The sequence below is a fragment of the Leptonychotes weddellii genome, chromosome 15 (assembly GCF_054177405.1).
Source record: "Leptonychotes weddellii isolate Sample4059 chromosome 15, ASM5417740v2, whole genome shotgun sequence".
Classification (NCBI taxonomy): Eukaryota; Metazoa; Chordata; class Mammalia; order Carnivora; family Phocidae; genus Leptonychotes; species Leptonychotes weddellii.
In genome coordinates, this window is record NC_138383.1 from 37,345,308 (window position 1) to 37,363,401 (window position 18,094).

General features: G+C 38.2%; 1 protein-coding gene across 3 annotated transcripts in view; it reads left to right on the forward strand.

Annotated features, from left to right (window-relative positions):
* The window catches only part of TAOK1 (TAO kinase 1), a 147,198-nt gene extending 130,798 nt beyond the window's left edge, over nucleotides 1–16,400 (forward strand). For all 3 annotated transcript variants that reach the window (XM_081805515.1, XM_081805514.1, XM_081805516.1), the window contains one exon: nucleotides 7,125–16,400. In XM_081805515.1, the coding sequence (XP_081661641.1) occupies nucleotides 7,125–7,586 (462 nt within the window). In that variant the 3' untranslated portion in view covers nucleotides 7,587–16,400. The remainder of the gene's footprint in view (nucleotides 1–7,124) is intronic.
* Nucleotides 16,401–18,094: the final 1,694 nt, after the last annotated feature.

Genomic DNA, 18,094 nt, shown 5'->3' on the forward strand with positions numbered 1-18,094 from the left:
GAAGTTCTGTCACGCTTCAAAATTATCACTAAAAGGAAAACCTCTATAGTATTTTAGAAATAGTGTCGTGAGGGGTGCCTGGGTGGCTCAGTCGTTAAGCGTCTGCCTTCAGCTCAGGTCATGATCCCAAGGTCTGGGATCAAGCCCCGTATCGGGCTCCCTGCTCTGTGGGAAGCCTGCTTCTCCCTCTCCCACTCCCCCTGCTTGTGTTCCCTCTCTCGCTGTCTGTCTCTCTGTCAAAAAATAAATAAAAAATCTTAAAAAAAAAAAAAAAAGAAATAGTGTCGTGAAAGAAATATTGGTACTATTAAAAATATATTTGTATTTTTAGCTCCACCTAGTGGTTCAGAGTTAAACAGTACTAATTAGTAACTTAGGTACAATCTTACTTCGATGTATGAACCAAAGTCTACAAGTTCTACAAAGCCTGGTTTAAAACTGATACCCATTGGTGAAGGTGCAGTAGTACTCTCATATACTGTAAATGCATTTTGAAAAGCAATTTGGATGTATATATTGAGTTTTGGAATTGTTAAGCATTTGAAACTTTGAGAATTTAGTCTAAGGAAAAGAAATCCAAAATATAGGGAAAATTGTGCATATAAACAGTCATTATAACATGTTCTGGGTTTTTTTTAAGATTTTATTTATTCACTTGATAGAGACACAGTGAGAGATGGAACACAAGCAGGGGGAGTGGGAGAGGGAGAAGCAGGCTTCCCACCGAGCAGGGAGCCCGATGTGGGGCTCGATCCCAGGACCCCGGGATCATGACCTGAGCCGAAGGCAGACGCTTAACGACTGAGCCACCCAGGCGCCCCTATTACATGTTTTTTTAAGATTTTATTTATTTATTTGAGAGAGAGGCAGAAATAGTGGCAGAGAGTATGAGTGGGGAGGAGAGGGAGAAGCAGGCTACCTGCTGAGCAGGGAACCTGACATGGGGCTCCATCCCAGGAGCCTGGAATCATGACCTGAGCCGAAGGCAGAGACTAACCGACTGAGCCAATCAGACGCCCCCATTATAACATATTTTATCATGATTTAAAACATTAACCTGGGGCGCCTGGGTAGCTCAGTCGTTAAGCGTCTGCCTTCGGCTCAGGTCATGATCCCGGGGTCCTGGGATCGAGCCCCGCATCGGGTTCCCTGCTCAGCGGGAAGCCTGCTTCTCCCTCTCCCACTCTCCCTGCTTGTGTTCCTTCTCTCGCTGTGTCTTTCTCTGTCAAATAAGTAAAATCTTTAAAAAATAAATAAATAAATAAATAATAAAACATCTAACCTACATTGGGCTCCCCCTGCTCTGTTGGGAGCCTCCTTCTCCCTCTCCGTCTGCCTGCCATTCCCCTTGCTTGTGCTCTCTCTGTCAAATAAATAAATAAAATCTTTAAAAAGTCTTAAATAAAAACTAGGAAAAAAAAAAAAACACTTAACCATCTAAATAAAGATAAGTAATTATGGCCAAGCCAATGAAATCTTACTCATTTAAGTGATGGCTACAAAGACAGTATTAATATGGGAAAATGCATATGATGTGTTGAATGAAATAAAAAAGACAAATTATAGTGAATTGAAAGAATGCTAGTAGTGGCTATATTAATACAGTAGATTTGTTCTTTTTAAATATTACTTTGATAATGGAAAATGCTTACCATCATTTAGTGTTAAAAATAATAAAAGAACAGTAGGATGATTATATAGTGCCTTGAGTTGCTGCTTGATTTTTAGGGCTAATGTTTACATTTCAAGTGAAGTACAGGTCTGTAAAGCAGTTTGGGTCAGTTGGCAACTACCAAATGCATTTAACAGCTGTTTTTCTGCACTTTGTACTTCCTGGTTGTACAGAAAAGAAACAGTCGTCTGAAAATAAATAGAGGTGGAATTGGAGTGAATGTTAGTTGTTTATAGATGAATAATAATTCTGTTTGAGGATTGTTTTCAGCCTCCAAATGAAACAAAAACTGTTCCTTTAGGTTGAGACACCAACTAAGTAAGCCTCATTTGACTCACGTGAGGTCTTATTACAACTTTTCTCATACTTCATTTACATTAAAATTTCAGCAAGTTAACAACATCACTATAAATGTTAAATCTCCTGTGAATTTTATACATGCATGAAAAGTGTCAGTATCTCCAAAGTATGGGCTTTTTTTTGTTGTTTTATTATTTCATTTAATTTTCTCTCTATATTTCACAGCATCAGCAACATGATTGGTACTTTTTAAAATAAGAATTGACAATTGGAACATTTTATAGGACCTTTCTTTGTTGAACTGAAAATACACAAAAATATCACATTTGATTTCAAAGGAGATAGGTTGGAAGAGCCTCTCAAAAGTCTTAATTATGGTAACTCTTATCTACCCAGTGAAGCCACCTTGCTAATTTGAAAAAATAAGTAACATGTTTTAAAAGAAATGGGAATTAAGGTAGCCTATTTTTATGTTACTGAAAAATGTTCTGGGTTTCTTAAATGACAAAACTAATCAGCAAACAAAATTGAAGCAATGCTTACTAGATTAAAGGTTGATAAGCATTAATGTGTTTATATTTTTGTCATGAGTTTCCTTTAGATAATATGCAACACATTCAGATTAGTTACATACTCAGCACATTCACATTATTTATTAGATCCCTTGAATTAAAATAAATGCTTTTAGTAAATGGATTTTTGTAAGTTTTACATTAAAAATATTTCAAAGATAAATTTGAATTTCTTTGAATCCTTAGAGATATGTAAATTCTATATGAATTGGGTATTTTATATATAGTTATTAAAAGTGGAAAATTATTTTACAGGGGCACCTGGGTGGCTCAGATGGTTAAGCGTCTGCCTTCGGCTCAGGTCATGATCCCAGGGTCCTGGGATCGAGCCCCACATCGGGCTCCTGGCTCAGCGAGGAGCCTGCTTCTCCCTCTCCCTCTGCCTCTCTCCCTGCTCATGCTTTCTCTCTCTCTCTCTCTCTATCTCTGTGTCTCAAATGAATAAATAAAAATCTTTAAAAAAAATTATTTTACAAATACACAATCATTTTTCTTAAAACTTGACAAGTTTAGGGGCACTTGGCTGACTCCCTCATTAGAGCATGTAACTCTTGATCTCAGGGTTGTGAGTTTAAGTTCCACATTGGGTGTAGAGATTACTTAAAAAGTAAAATCTTTACCAGAAAACCCCACAAAACTTGACAAGTTTAGAAAAACATAAATAGAAATTAAAATGTCTGTAGTCCCACCACTCAGAAATCACCACAGTTAATTTGATGTCTTGCCCTCAGAAGCATTCATGTCTAATCTTAAATTCTCCTTCAGCCTTCATATGAAATGCTCACTCTGAAACTTTGTAACACTTTAGTACTTAGAACAGTCAATAATTTTCAAACTCTTCTTACTGGAATCCATTCTGGCCCAAATACTTCTTTTTTTTTTTTTTTTTTAAGATTTTATTTATTTATTTGAGAGAGAATGAGAGACAGAGAGCATGAGAGGGAGGAGGGTCAGAGGGAGAAGCAGACTCCCCGCCGAGCAGGGAGCCCGATGCGGGACTCGATCCCGGGACTCCAGGATCATGACCTGAGCCGAAGGCAGTCGTTTAACCAACTGAGCCACCCAGGCGCCCCTGGCCCAAATACTTCTTATTTTATCATTTTCCCATGCCTTTGCACATGTTCCTTCAGCTGAAAATATCTTTTCCCTCCCTTTCTCTTCCTGGTAAACTTGTATTCTTCCTTCACAATTCAGTCTCTACCATCTCTTCTGGGAGTACTTTGCCCTCATCTTTCTCCCTTATAGAATGAATCACTCCATTCCTTTTTATTTCTGCTATACCTTGTAAATCTGTTATTATGTCTTATCACATTCTGTTGTGATCTTTTGTGTATGTCTCCCATGCTAAACTTTTTTTAAAAGGACACTCTGAAAACTGCATGCATAAAAACTAAACAAATGTTTAGTTTTTTAAACTTGGACACTATTTTTTTTATTTTTGTATAAAGGACACTCCTGAAAATTTGATGCATAAAAACTAAACATATTTGTTGAGTTAGATTTCTGCAGAGAGCAATGAGTATTGGCTTAAATCCTCAAATACCTTGATAACTGATTTAATGGTCCTTTATAATAAATCCTCTTTATTTATTTTTAAAAAACTTTTTATCATGGAAATTTTCAAGCATACAGAGAAGTAGGAGGAATTATTACAATGAAATCCCCAAGTACTGGGCGCCTGGGTGGCTCAGATGGTTGGGCGTCTGCCTTCGGCTCAGGTCATGATCCCGGGGTCCTGGGAACGAGTCCCGCATCGGGCTCCCTGCTGGGCGGGGAGCCTGCTTCTCCCTCTGCCTCTGCCTCTCTCTCTCTCTGACTCTCATGAATAAATAAATAAAACATTTTAAAAAAAAATTTAAGAAATCCCCAAGTACTCACCACCCAGCTTCAACAGTTATCAGTATTTTGCTAATTTTTTCTTATCTATCCCCCTGCTCTGCACACAAAACTTTGTGGTGGAGGGAGGAGGTGGGGAAGAAATTTCAGCATACCATCATTTGACTCCAAAATAGAGGTAAGGACTTTTTGACTTTAACATAACCATAATTCATCTAACAAAATTAATAATGAATCTTTAATATTATACTCAGCCCATGCTTAAATTTCCCCTTTTATCTCTTAAGTTGATTTATTTGGATCAGGGCCCAAACAAAGTTCAGGCATTGCATTTGGTTAATTATCTTTTAAGTCTTTCTTTTAGTCTATAACCACTACCCCCCCATACACACACCTTTTTTTTATTGAGGATTGGATCATTTGCTCTCTGTAGGAATTCTCACATATGGATTTGGCTTATTTCATTCTCGTAGTGTCATTTAATGTATTCCTCTCTTCTTCATATTTCCTGTAAACTGGTAATTAAGTCTTGAGGCATGATTATATTTAGATTAAACTTTCTGTTTTCTTGGGGCGCCTGGGTGGCTCAGTTGTTATGCATCTGCCTTTGGCTCAGGTCATGATCCCAGGGTCCTGGGATCAAGCCCCACATCGGGCTCCCTGCTCCGCGGGAAGCCTGCTTCTCCCTCTCCCACTCCCCCTGCTTGTGTTCCCTCTCTCACTGTGTCTCTCTCTGTCAAATAAATAAATAAAATCTTTAAAAAAAAGAGAGATACATAATGTCTAACTGTCCCACTTTTAAGTGCTGTTAGTATTGATCATTGGGTTCAGGTTTTGTCAGTCTGATAATTCATAAAGTTCTCCCAGCTTTTTTTTTCATTGTTGACTTTATTATATATTTTTTAATAAAAATTTATATACAGTCAGCTGTATTTATTTGTAATACTTCTGGTTTTCCAGAACTGATTATGTGGCTACCCAACAATGAATTTTTAGCTACACAGAATCTCCTAACTTTTCAATGAAAACTTTTTAGCTTTTTGTTTGCTTTCACTTAAGGTTTTGGTCCATCTGGAATGTGGTGTAAGATGGGGTTCCATTCCATTTTCTTCTAGATGTTGGCCAAATGTGCTTGCGCTATTTGTTTCTCCCATTAAATTAATTACTGCTTTTGTCTTGCATTAAAAGCCTGCAAACTGGGGCACCTGGGTGGCTCAGTCAGTTAAGCGTCTGCCTTCAGTTCAGGTCATGATCTCAGGGTCCTGGGATAGAGCCCTGTGTTGGCTCAGCGAGGAGTCTTCTCTCTCTCCCTCAGCCCCTCCCCCTGCTCATGCTCTCTCTGTCAAATAAAATCTTAAATAAATAAATAAATGCCTACAAACTGAGATCTTCACTCTATTTCTCTTTTACTAATTGTCTATTTCACACAAGTACCATAGTTATTTTAAGATTTATTTATTTTTGAGAGAGAGAGCACGAGCAGGAGGGACGGAGGGAGAGAGAGAGAATCCCAAGCAGACTCTGCATTGAGTGCAGAGCCCAATGCGGGACTGGATCTCACAACCCTGAGACCACAACCTAAGCCAAAACCAAGAGTCCTAAATGCTTAACCAACCGTGCCACCAAGATACCCCTCATATTTATTTTATTAGAGTGACATTATGGGATTTCTGATAAGGTTAGTTTCGCCTTACCCATTTTCTTTTTCATTCAACTTTTTGCTAATAGATTTAGTAGCCATTGATCATAATTGCCTTGATTTATTATTTCAATAGAGGTTATTACCTTTGGGTTTTTTTTTTTTTTTTTTTAAGTAGCCTATACACCCAGCATGGGGCTTGAACTCATGACCCTGAGATCAAGAGTCACATGCTTTACCAATTGAGCCAGGCGCCCCTGCCTTTGCTTTTAGGAACTTGATTTTAGGGGTGCCTTGCTGTGTCAGTCCGTACAGCACGTGACCCTTGATCTCAGGGTCATGAATTCAAGCCCCATGTTGGGCCTGGAGCCTACTTTAAGAAAAAAAAAACTTGATTTTAACCTGAAACTAACATCAGCTGTAGTCAAATGAAAAATAAATATAAAAACATCTAATTTAATTTTTAAAAAGAACTTGATCTTAGTCATTTTTTTTTAAAGATTTTATTTATTTTGAGAGAGCATGAGAGAGAGAGCATGAACAGAGGGGAGGGGCAGAGGGAGAAGCAGATGCCCCACTGAGCAGGGCGCCCGATGCAGGGCTCATTCCAAGGATGCTGAGATCATGACCTGAGCCAAAGGCAGACGTGTAACTGAGCCACCCAGGCATCCCTGATCTTACACATTTTAAAAATATAAATTATGTACAATTTCTACAGTACATCTCTTTAAGTTTTTTTAGAGAATTTTTTTTTTTTAAGTTTTTATTTATTTATTTTTAAGTAATCTCTACACCCAACTTGGGGCTGGAACTCTGATTTCAGCTCAGGTCATGATCTTAGGGTTGTGAGATCGAACCCTGTGCTGGGTGTAGAGCCTACTTAAGATTCTCTGCCCCTCTCTCTCCCTCTCTTAAAAGAGTTGCATGCTCTTCAGACTGAGCCAGCCAGGCGCCCCACTTCAGTTTTTAAATGTACATCCATAAGGTAGCCAGAGTGAACTTCTTGTGATTCACTTCAAAGCTGAGTAATTATTGCTTCCTTATTTTATAGATTTTTAAAATTAAATCAGCTTTCTTTTTCCTTCTCTCCCCCAACGCTGAACAGATTGAAGAAGAGATGTTGGCTTTGCAGAATGAACGCACAGAACGAATACGAAGCCTGCTGGAGCGTCAAGCCAGAGAAATTGAAGCTTTTGACTCTGAAAGCATGAGACTAGGTTTTAGTAACATGGTCCTTTCCAATCTCTCCCCTGAGGCATTTAGCCACAGCTACCCGGGAGCTTCTGGTTGGTCTCACAATCCTACTGGGGGTCCAGGACCTCACTGGGGTCACCCCATGGGTGGCCCACCACAAGCTTGGGGCCATCCAATGCAAGGTGGACCCCAACCATGGGGTCACCCTTCAGGGCCAATGCAAGGGGTACCCCGAGGTAGCAGTATGGGAGTCCGCAATAGCCCTCAGGCTCTGAGGCGGACAGCTTCTGGGGGACGGACAGAGCAGGGCATGAGCAGAAGCACGAGTGTCACTTCACAAATATCCAATGGGTCACACATGTCTTATACATAACTTAATAATTGAGAGTGGCAATTCCGCTGGAGCTGTCTGCCAAAAGAAACTGCCTACAGACATCATCACAGCAGCCTCCTCACTTGGGTACTACAGTGTGGGAGCTGAGTGCATATGGTATATTTCATTCATTTTTGTAAAGCATTCTGGTTTGTGTTTACTAATTGGGATGTCATAGTATTTGGCTGCCGGGTTTTCTTTTGTTTTTTAACTTTTGGAAAAATTTTGAAAAGGAGAATTGATGTGTTTATGTAAAAAGAAATCGGCTAGATTGGGGATATTTACTGAACACTGAAAAAATAGAATGCAGCACAGTGGCTTGAGTCATCACTTTGGGGCAACTATATCCTAAGAAATTTGTGAAAAGATCTCAAGCCTTTCTACATACCCCAAATTCTCATGAGCCACTCACAGCAGGCAGCATATGCTGAAACAAGTGATTATGGAAACACACCTGTATCCCCTAATCAGTGTATTTTCTTTATTAAATTGGTCTGACTTCTCAGCCTCATTTGGAGTAAAAAAGTGGAAATCCATGAACACTAAAGGGTTGCATTGACTTTTTCGGAGAGTAGAAAACAACTTAGTTCTATTTCTGAGTGCTGCATAGGTTTGTCAGTTCTTGTTTTTGTTTTTTGTTTTGTCTGTTCAATTGTGCCTTCTTTGTGGCATGGTGAGATGGAGGTGCTTCAGGAGATCACTGAGTTGTGTAGGAAGTGCATCTACAAACCTGTGAGCCTTCAAAGGGGAGACCAGAAGGTGAGAGAGGCCCCTGAAAGTTCATGTGGTGGGTATGTATGTTCAGCAGCAGAGTGAGGAGATGAAGCCTATATATCCTAACGTTTTGTTGCTTATACTGTGATGTCTCATCCTAGCTAAGCTCTGTAACTGCCAAGACCCCAAACAGTACTTTTACTTTGTATTGAAAACAGAGACATATAGCCACTATGAGTCAAATGCCAGAGGCATATGAATGATGCCATATTTGCAAACTGCCATCCATTGGAATTCTCATCACACTACGAAGACATAATTTGATTATCCCCCCTTTGGCTTATGGGATTTCCTGTTTACAAGTAGAATAGCCAATTATTTAAATGTGTAGTTGCCATAGTGAACCAGGAGTCACTGAGCCAATGACTATACCAGCTGCTGACTAATCCTCTTCACCACTGTAGATTTTGCTGCATGTGCAGGTCCTTTTTTTTTCCTGGCTGTTTTTGTTGCTGCAGTACTTTACAAACTTCTGGTTCCTTGAGACTTAGTGACCATTTGGCATCATGTTAACATCACACAATAGGAAACACCACTTCCAGAAGTCTCTAGCCTCAGTGCTAAAGTACTACTGAAAAGGAACTAGAAAGTTTGGCAAATTAAAAAAAAAAAAAAAAAGTAAAGTTATAGTGGTCAGGGAATCTCTTAACAAAAGCTAACTTTTTTCCAGAAAGGGGCATATTTTGTTTTGTTTTATGTTGTTTTGCAATGAAGGATCAACCTAATGCTAAAAGTCAGATGTTACTTGGTATTCCACAACCAGTGTGGAAATTGAGTTGAAGGTGGATAAGGAGCTATGAGTATGACTTGAAGGAAAAAAATGTCCTTTCCAGTGAGATTAGAGTTTCTTACAAGTTATTGTCCTGCCCCCTCCCCAGTTGTCTTGAAGAACCCTTGCTGCTAACTTTGGGTCCTACTTTTAATGTGGTCAGAGGGCTCCAAGTTAGAATTCTCTAAGTCCCTCTCAATGATACTCTTCACCTAGACCTGACTAATGACCAAACAGTAATCTGTCACTGTTGAAATCTTGGTTTTTTGTCAACCAAATGTAAGTCTTCCCCAGGTGTGTCAGCTCAGTCTCTCCATGAATCCTCTCCTTTAGGTGTTTCTGGCATTCATTTAAAGATGACTGGAAGAAAAAATAATATTATAATGTAAATCTTTTTAAACCAAAATAACAGTAGAATTCACACTCAGTTTTAGGCAGTGTTTCAGGTAGCACTCAGATACATTGTCCTTTTGGCCATGCTCAAGATTACCAGTTTTTAGGTGAACATAATATGCACTTGTCCTATCTAATTAAAGGGGCTTTTAATTTTCTCAATATCTTTTTTTGCATTAAAATATACAGTATTTCAAACAAATTGAGAAATGTACCTGTTTGGAAGAAAATGACAGGAGAGGTCTTTAGAATTAATTAAATGTCCAAAAATGTAATGGAATTTGATACCTTTTAAAAAACTAATAATCTGGCCCATCTGTACTACTGGAGGGGTGGAATAGGGGAGCAGATCGATTTTGCATACAAAACTCTTTAAAATCCAAAACACTACCAACGATACATGTTAAAGTCTACTTATGGACTTAAATTAGTCAAATTGAGTTACTGAGTTCATATATACTTGTAAAATTGTGATTGAATACTGACTCCAAATGTCTATCCAATAGGGCTTTATATCTGATTTAATTGTGTGGCAACCAGTTTTACATGTAGGTCATGACTATACCTGGATTATTCCATTAAGTTAATTTTAATTAAAATATTTATAGTTTGCAAAAATAATTCCAATTAATTGGTTTGTGTGTGTTTGTAAGATCTAACTTCTGAGGAATCTCATACATAGTAGGAGTCATCCAAGAGTAAAGCTTGTAGCAGGAAAATTTGAAAGGTTTTGAGAGATCCTAAAGAAAGAAGCAAGCACTTTCTGAATCGGTGTACAAATGTCAACATTTGATCAAATTAATACTACCTCCTCCCCAGTGTTGGTGTTCACTTGGTATATATGTATTTAAGAAAATGAGAAGTATGGGAAATTTGTCCAGCATATCAGAAAGTTGCAATGCTATATCTGGTATCCAGAGCTTGGCAGTAAAAAGTTTCTTGTGTTCACCGTCTCTTCCTTTTTTTAAGTTAGCATTTTAAAAATGCAAAACCTCATACCTTGAAATAGATTATTCCTAATTGGCTTCCCTTCCTTTTGCACATACTTTTTCTCTTCTTATTAAACTTCGCTGTAACCCCCAATTATAGTATCTGAAAGTATTTTCATTGATAGATATCATGTTAGCTGGAAAATGTTTATATTACTTTAATTTAGAGCTGCCATTACTTTTAGTCATTTCGATGCCTAGAGATGAATAGTCCTGCATTTGAACCACCCCCACAGGTATAATATGCTTGGTACCCAAGGCCAAGGATTTTTTGGTGAATTGAACTTTTTAGCATAGTCATGATTTTTAGCTGTCAAGACCTTTCAGTACACTAAAACTGTCCTTGACACTCCCTCCTATTTTTCCTCACCCCCTATCCAAAAATTGAAAACTCTATGAGTATCTTTTTCAGACCATAAGGCAGACTTTAGTAACTTTCTACTTCTTTAAGTACTAAATGTCTGGCATTTTAAACTTTTATAGAATACATTGTGTTGGACACTGGAATAATACTGTTTATTTTCACCTGTGAAAAATATTGTACTTGAAACACCTCCTTTGCATTTCTCCATGTGTGCCATTCACTAGTGGAAATAAATTGTATTATACCATGATCTACTGGCTTTTTAAAACTGTGTTAAATATGCACATTTTGGTATAGCTATTATCATTTGTATGTATATACTGTATATACATATGAGTGTCTATATGTGTGTATAGATAGGTGGATGTAACTCATACTGTACAGTTCCATCAGGGCGCTTAAGGTTCTGTTACTTTGTTATTTCAGTCCTCAGTTAAGGCAAGAATGCATGTGTTTCTTAAGAATGAGTATTCTGGGTTGATATTTATGAGAAGGTGGTCATTAGATGCAATCTTTTCTTTTTTACTCCCTTCTTAGCACTTGTGTGGGTGGAAAGAAAGTTAAGTAAATGTGGAGCCATAAGTTGCAATGAGTAAAATATTGCTGGGGTGGGGCCAGTCAGCGTTTCTGTGAGTTTGTGTTGTGATGCAATAAAAGATAAGTGATGCAGAGAGAAATGAACCGTGGAAATTCAAAACACTGGTGGTGATTCCTCTGCAGAGATGATGAAAAGAACCAGGAAGTCACAGTCTCCGTGTGCGCAATCTAAACGTGTTTCCTAGGAGTGATGCCATTGATCCTCTTACTCTCTTTATTCCATTAATACTAATATTTATAAATTTTGCTAAGGACCGAAAAAGCCAAGAAAGGAGTTACTGCTAAAGCATCTAAGGTTCTCCTAAACTATGAGATCAACAGGAAATGGCCACTGGGAGAGAAGGATATGGTATTGGTGTGGGGCTTTCTCCCTTGAGCCGCCTCTTGCTTGCTAATAGTAAGTTCTTCGTGCACCTTCCAGCCCTTCTGAGCCACTGCTATTCAAGCACAGATTTGGCCCAACACAGGAACCCTTTCCTGGGAAGTTTCTGTGGTCCTGCATTCTGTCCCATGCTGACGATGTGAAGTGTTTTGTTTGTATTCAAGCCAGAAAATAATATATTTAAGGTGTATAAGTGTGAATCTCCTATAATGATGGAAGAAGAGGTTCTTGTTTCTTAGATAGAAAACTACCTTCTCTAAGGAACAAAGCCAAAACTTGGGCTGTCATCTTTGAGCTGCTTACCAAAATACAGATCATTATTAAAGAGAAATGAATTCTATTTTGTTTTTCCCTCATCTAAAGTGATAGTGCCCCTAACCAGGTTGTACATTGCCTTTGAGAAGGCACTCACTCACTCCTAGTTAAGAACTGGAAATTTCCCATCCTCAGATTCCTTAAAGGATGAAGAGTGTGCTGTACACTTAGCAGACTTGCCTCTTGTATGCAAGGACTACTGATTGAAGTCTGTTTTGCTGTGTGTGTGGTTATGTTGTCTGCACTTTTATGAAAACACCACAGTAGGTCTACATTGGAAATGACTATTAATTTGTAAGGAAGTAAGTTTTATTTAAACACTGTCTAGAGCAAGAAGTGAAGCTGAGAACTCTTCCGTTAATGTACATTTATAGTTTCTACTGAATTCTGGTAGCCCCCCTTAAAGTCATGTTGACTAATTTTTCCCTCATTTATATTCAGATTTCCAAAATTTCACTCACACAAGGGAAGAGAACCCATTTGGCCTAATGATAGTTTTCAGATTATAAGAAATAAAAATTAGTATGCACCTTATCTGCCTGTTGTGGGTTTCTTAAACTTGCACTTCTCTCCCACCCACCCAAAAATAGATAACCTTTAAAGAAAATAAAGGCAGAGAATTAAAACTGGGGAGCCACTTACTATGTCACCATCACTGTTAACTGTTTCCCAGCAATCCTTTTTGAAGTTTCAGAGATATTTTTTTGCGTGTATGTAGGTGTCTGGTTTGATTGTGTGGGGTTTATTTTTTGGTTTTAAATATACAAGAGATTCTTCTTTAATAGAGAAAAAAGTTAATCCTCTCTGAGACAGGATGCCCGCTGGATATACCAACCTGGACATCTGTAGGTAGCTTGCCATGAAAAAGTGGAGAGAAGATGAGACTTCTGAATGAATGAAAAGGGTGTTTTGACGCCCAAGGATTCCCCCCAAAGTACGGGTAATTCAGCCTGCACAGTTTCCTTTTCGCTCGTAGTTTTTAGCAATTATGAGTGGAAAATCATGTAATTATCTGTAAATATGTAGCTAACAAATTGACCTAGTTTCTGTATTTTTTGGTTTTGTACTAAGGTTTGTAAGTCTGTGCCAGCTAGAGAGCAGTTGCTGTCATTACCAGTTGTGGTCCTAGCATCCAATCCTGAAACCATCCTAGGTGACATTTTTAGAATTAATGCTTAAATGTTGTTAAACAGGGGGAAGTGAAGCTTAATCATTGGTCAGGTTTTACATCTTTTGAAGCAAAGTCATTTTATTTAATATAATGATTACATGTTTTCAATCATGAATGAGGTAGGGAGCCTCCCTCCCCCAGTGGCCATGTTTACAGACGTGTGTTTTGTCTATAAAGTGCAAGAGTTTTAATGTTTATGTAAATTATGCAGGTGGTAACATTATGGCTTGGAACTGTTTATTGGGCTCTGTAGCTGAATTTTCAGATGAAATGAACTATGCTAACTGCTGGCACATTGATCCCATTTCTGGAGCATTTTTCCTATTTCCAGAATTACATATGTTCCTTTGTCATTATCCCCACTAAACCTTTCTCTGGAATGCCTTGTAGCCTAAGGTATGAAAGGCTGGTAAACACCAGATGAGGGAAATGCATTTTTAAAAATCCGTGAGCCCTCATTTGTGTGCAATTCAGTACTCCTACGTTTTGGTGGCAACTCTGTGGTCAGTGGAATTTAGAAATGAGATACCACTGTTAATGAAAAGTGTGTACTCTTTGCTTTTGCATGGCTTGGCTTAGCTTCAAAGATGTATTAGGGCCACTTGAAAGCATGAAGACCAGTCGTGTGGGAACAGGTTTCTCTCAGTGGCACATTTTGCTTCTTCTGAGCCCTCAAATACATTGCCTCAGCATGAACATTATTGTTATTATAAATTGTACATGGTCATGGAGTGAATTATGTGATTTAAAGATGTAACTGCTTAATGTTTTCAGATTCTGGCTGGTCCATGTGACTATTTGGCACATATCAAACAGGGTTGAGGGTCCTGGAACCCTTCTAACCCCCTTTTTGTCATAGACAGCTATGTTTAGTTTATTAAGATGTTGGCTGCCCCTGGTGTGTTGCCAGATAGCTCTTTTTTGGTGCCCATTCCAAATGTGCTTCCTTGCATTTCATAGTATTGAAGAAACCACCACCCCTTCTCCCCAACATTTTATGTGTTACACCTTTTATTCCACATTAAATGGGAATTGTGCCTACTTAGAGTGCCCCACCAATTAGTTACATATATGTGTTCTAAAATAATCCAAGCCAGAGACACAAGGTGGAAAAATTAAAAAAAAAAAAAAAAAATTCCACTTGAGGCCAGTAATTTATCTGACAAGATATTTTACCACATTATCTTGACACTTGATATATGAGCCTAATAGGAGTTGCAGGTGGTTTCATAGGGCAAAATCCAAGTGGAGAGGATATGTGGGGTTTCTATTAGAAGATAATTTTGTTCTTATTTTACCTTTCCTTTTATGATCCTTCTCTGCTACTTTAGAATAGGTTAATTCTCCAAATTTATTTAGTTTTATTTTTTATCTTTTAGAGAAATTTTTACAAAAGCAGTGGTCTGATGTAAATAACATTTTAAAGTAATAGTGCACATAACTTTCCCAGACTATTCCAACCAGATAATTTGTAAATGCTTTAGAGTTTTTTAAATTAACACTTGTGTTGCTAAATCCTATTTATGTAAGTCTGCTAAAATTTTTAACCCATTTAAAACTTAAGACAGACATTTAAATAATGGATGGGTTACTCTGAGCAATCTAGCTTTCAGAACCCCCTTGTTTTAGTAAATGAAAAAGATAGCCTAATACACATTAATGAGGTTGGAGAGACTTTGAGAAATATGTATAGTGTATATTTTAAAACAGCTTTGCTTGTATTGTGAAGATTTAAAAACAAACTTGAGATTTTTAACGTAACTATTAACACAGTTTTAACATAAGTTATCCCACTGGGTTTAAGAGCATCTTGAATGTATAATCCTTTTTGTAACCCAGGTTGGTTTCTGCTTTCACCAGTCATCCAAACATATTATTTATGTTTTTAGTTTTATATACTCATTTCCCTTTGTTTTCCTCAACCAGCATGATTTTTTTGCACATGTATTGTAGAAATTTTTAAAAAGAAAAGTTAATACATCGTTTTCTCTGAATTTTCTTCACTTCTCTCTTCCTTTCTACTAACTCCTTACCTTAAAGGCCATATCGCTCCATTTGCATTATTTGTGCAAATGCCAGGGTTGGTTTTTATTTTTATTTTTGCTATTTACCTAAAAAAAAAAAAAAGAAAAATGCTTCAGTCAATTGCTTTTTTTATTTAAAAAAGAAAAAAGAAAAGAAAAAAAGCTGTAACCTTATCATTTCTGAGTAGACCATTGAGAGATGAATGCACACCTGTAATAGCCCAGGACCAGCTTTGGTGGCTAAAGGGAATATTTTAACTAAGCAAGAAGTTATTTTCTAAAAGTGGTATGTATTATTAACAATCTCTTTCAGTTATTCCCACAAGTCAGGGGTCCAGATAAAATGAGGGTTATCAGCTAACTGATACGTTATCATTGAGGTTCATCAATGAATTTGTACATTTCTAGTTCCCTTTGGTGAAGGGAAAAATGATGATTTTGCAAGACCTAGATTTTGGCTTGGTTTCTTGCCTCCTTTTTTGGCAGCCTTTATCTTCTCATCTCCCAAAGCCCTTGAGCCTGTAGGGTTTTCGTGGTAGGCAAAGGACTTGTGGTCTTAAAACTAGGACTGATATTTTGGTGAGAGATTATCGTGTTGAAAGTGATGTTCTGCCACTTTACCAATGACTAATTTTAAATATACACAGTCCTCTCAATTTTCGGACCAAACAGATGCCCACAGTGGAGGCTTATCAAGGGTTGCAATGGGGAAGAAGCCTCTCCCTCACTGTCAGCACCAGCTGGTAAAGGTGACTGTACAGATGTGCATTTTCCTTTTGGTAGAAATGGTCCGCAGCACTAACTGGTAAGGCTTACTGTACAGTATATTGTCAGTATTCTTCTGGTTCAACATACCTTATAGTTCATATATAACCTGTATTAATTGTATAGATTGTGCATTTAAAGCTGTTACCAAGTTGTCAGAACATAAGAGCGAAAACAAGGTCATATGTAATATTTTGTTTGTAAGTATCCTTTGTATCATAGCAAAGGAAATGTTTAAAAAAATCAACTGTAATAAAGTAATTTTAGTACACAGAGTGTCTGCTTAGCTTTTTTAAGTAATCTTATTTCCAAAGATAAAGTGTATTTCAATTAAGTGACTATTGGGTAATCTCAGGCACTGTGCTGGATGTTGGTGTTATTACAAAAATTGTAAGATATAGGTAAGAGTGAACTCCCTGATGTGGACGTAAACCCTCTGGTCTGATTGCCTCAATATTCTGTTTGCCCAGAGAATGAAGTGGCCTATTGTGTTGTGGGTGTGAGGTGATTCTACTTTAGGTTCTAATGGTTTGATGCAGGTTCTTCAGTTTTATACAGATCTCTGTTCTAGTCTATAGAACTCCCAACTCCTCCCACACACATGGTATATGGACACATGAATATATGCAGTTCTTGAACCTTGTAAAAACTTCAGAAGGTGGTCTCACCTTTTGATGATTTGAAAATCATATTTTCTGCCCCTGTATGGGACAAATATCTAATATAGGCCCATTGCTTAAAACACTGTTAAAGTGACTATTTTTGTAAGAAGGCTAATTTGGGGAGAGGGAGTTTAATGTTTTTTATTTAGGAAAGTTTTAAGTGTCATTTAAAAAAAATATTGCCTGGGGCGCCTGGGTGGCTTAGTTGGTTGGGCGACTGCCTTAGGTCGTGATCCTGGAGTCCCTGGATCGAGTCCCGCATCGGGCTCCCCGCTCAGTGGGGAGTCTGCTTCTCCCTCTGACCCTCCCCCCCTCATGTGCTCTCTCTCTCAAATAAATAAATAAAATCTTTAAAAAAAAGTATTGCCTATTTTATTGAATAGAATATTGTCTGGAAAAGCACTTTTAACTTTTTAACACACCTTTGTTTTTTTTAAGAGTTTTATTTATTTGAGAGAGAGAGAGAACGAGAGGGGGGAGGGTCAGAGGGAGAAGCAGACTCCCCGCTGAGCAGGGAGCCCGATGTGGGGCTCGATCCCAGAACCCTGGGATCATGACCTGAGCCGAAGGCAGTTGCTTAATCAACTGAGCCACCCAGGCGCCCTTAACACAGCTTTTTAACTCCTAGTATGGTGATACTGGGCTATTTTTGAGATTAACAATATATATATTGTAATTTGCCTGGGTCAAACAGCTAGGTGGGAGAGCCAAGATTAGATCCCAGATCGCCTATTGCCAGCATTTTCAACATCCTACCTTGAATTTGGAGGAACTCAAAAAAGGTTTAAGAAACAAGATTTCTTTCTGCTCTGTCCCTGCATTTGGGCTCTTTGGACTATCATGGAAGGGGAGAGTATTGTAAAACTTGTACTTCTAGCCTGTATCCACTACCAACAACCCAAAACAAATGTCTAATTTGTCATTGTCTAAATGCATCAAAGAGGCTCTGAGTTAAGTTTAGGGGTCAAAGCCTATCCTACCTGACTGTAAAATTTGAACATAAATAAAAGTTTACCAGAGCTTTTGGCTAGCTCCACAGCCCTAGTGATGATAAGCTGGTGCTATCACTTACATCTCAGAGATGCTAGCTGCAGAACAAGGCTTTCCTGTGTGTGTCGTGGCCAATTAGTGACTTTAATTGCTACTATATCTGCAGATACTTTTTTTTTTTTAAGATTTTATTTATTTGACAGACACAGCGAGAGAGGGAACCCAAGCAGGGGGAGAGGGAGAGGGAGAAGCAGGCTTCCCGCCGAGCAGGGAACCCGATGCGGGGCTCGATCCCAGGACTCCGGGATCATGA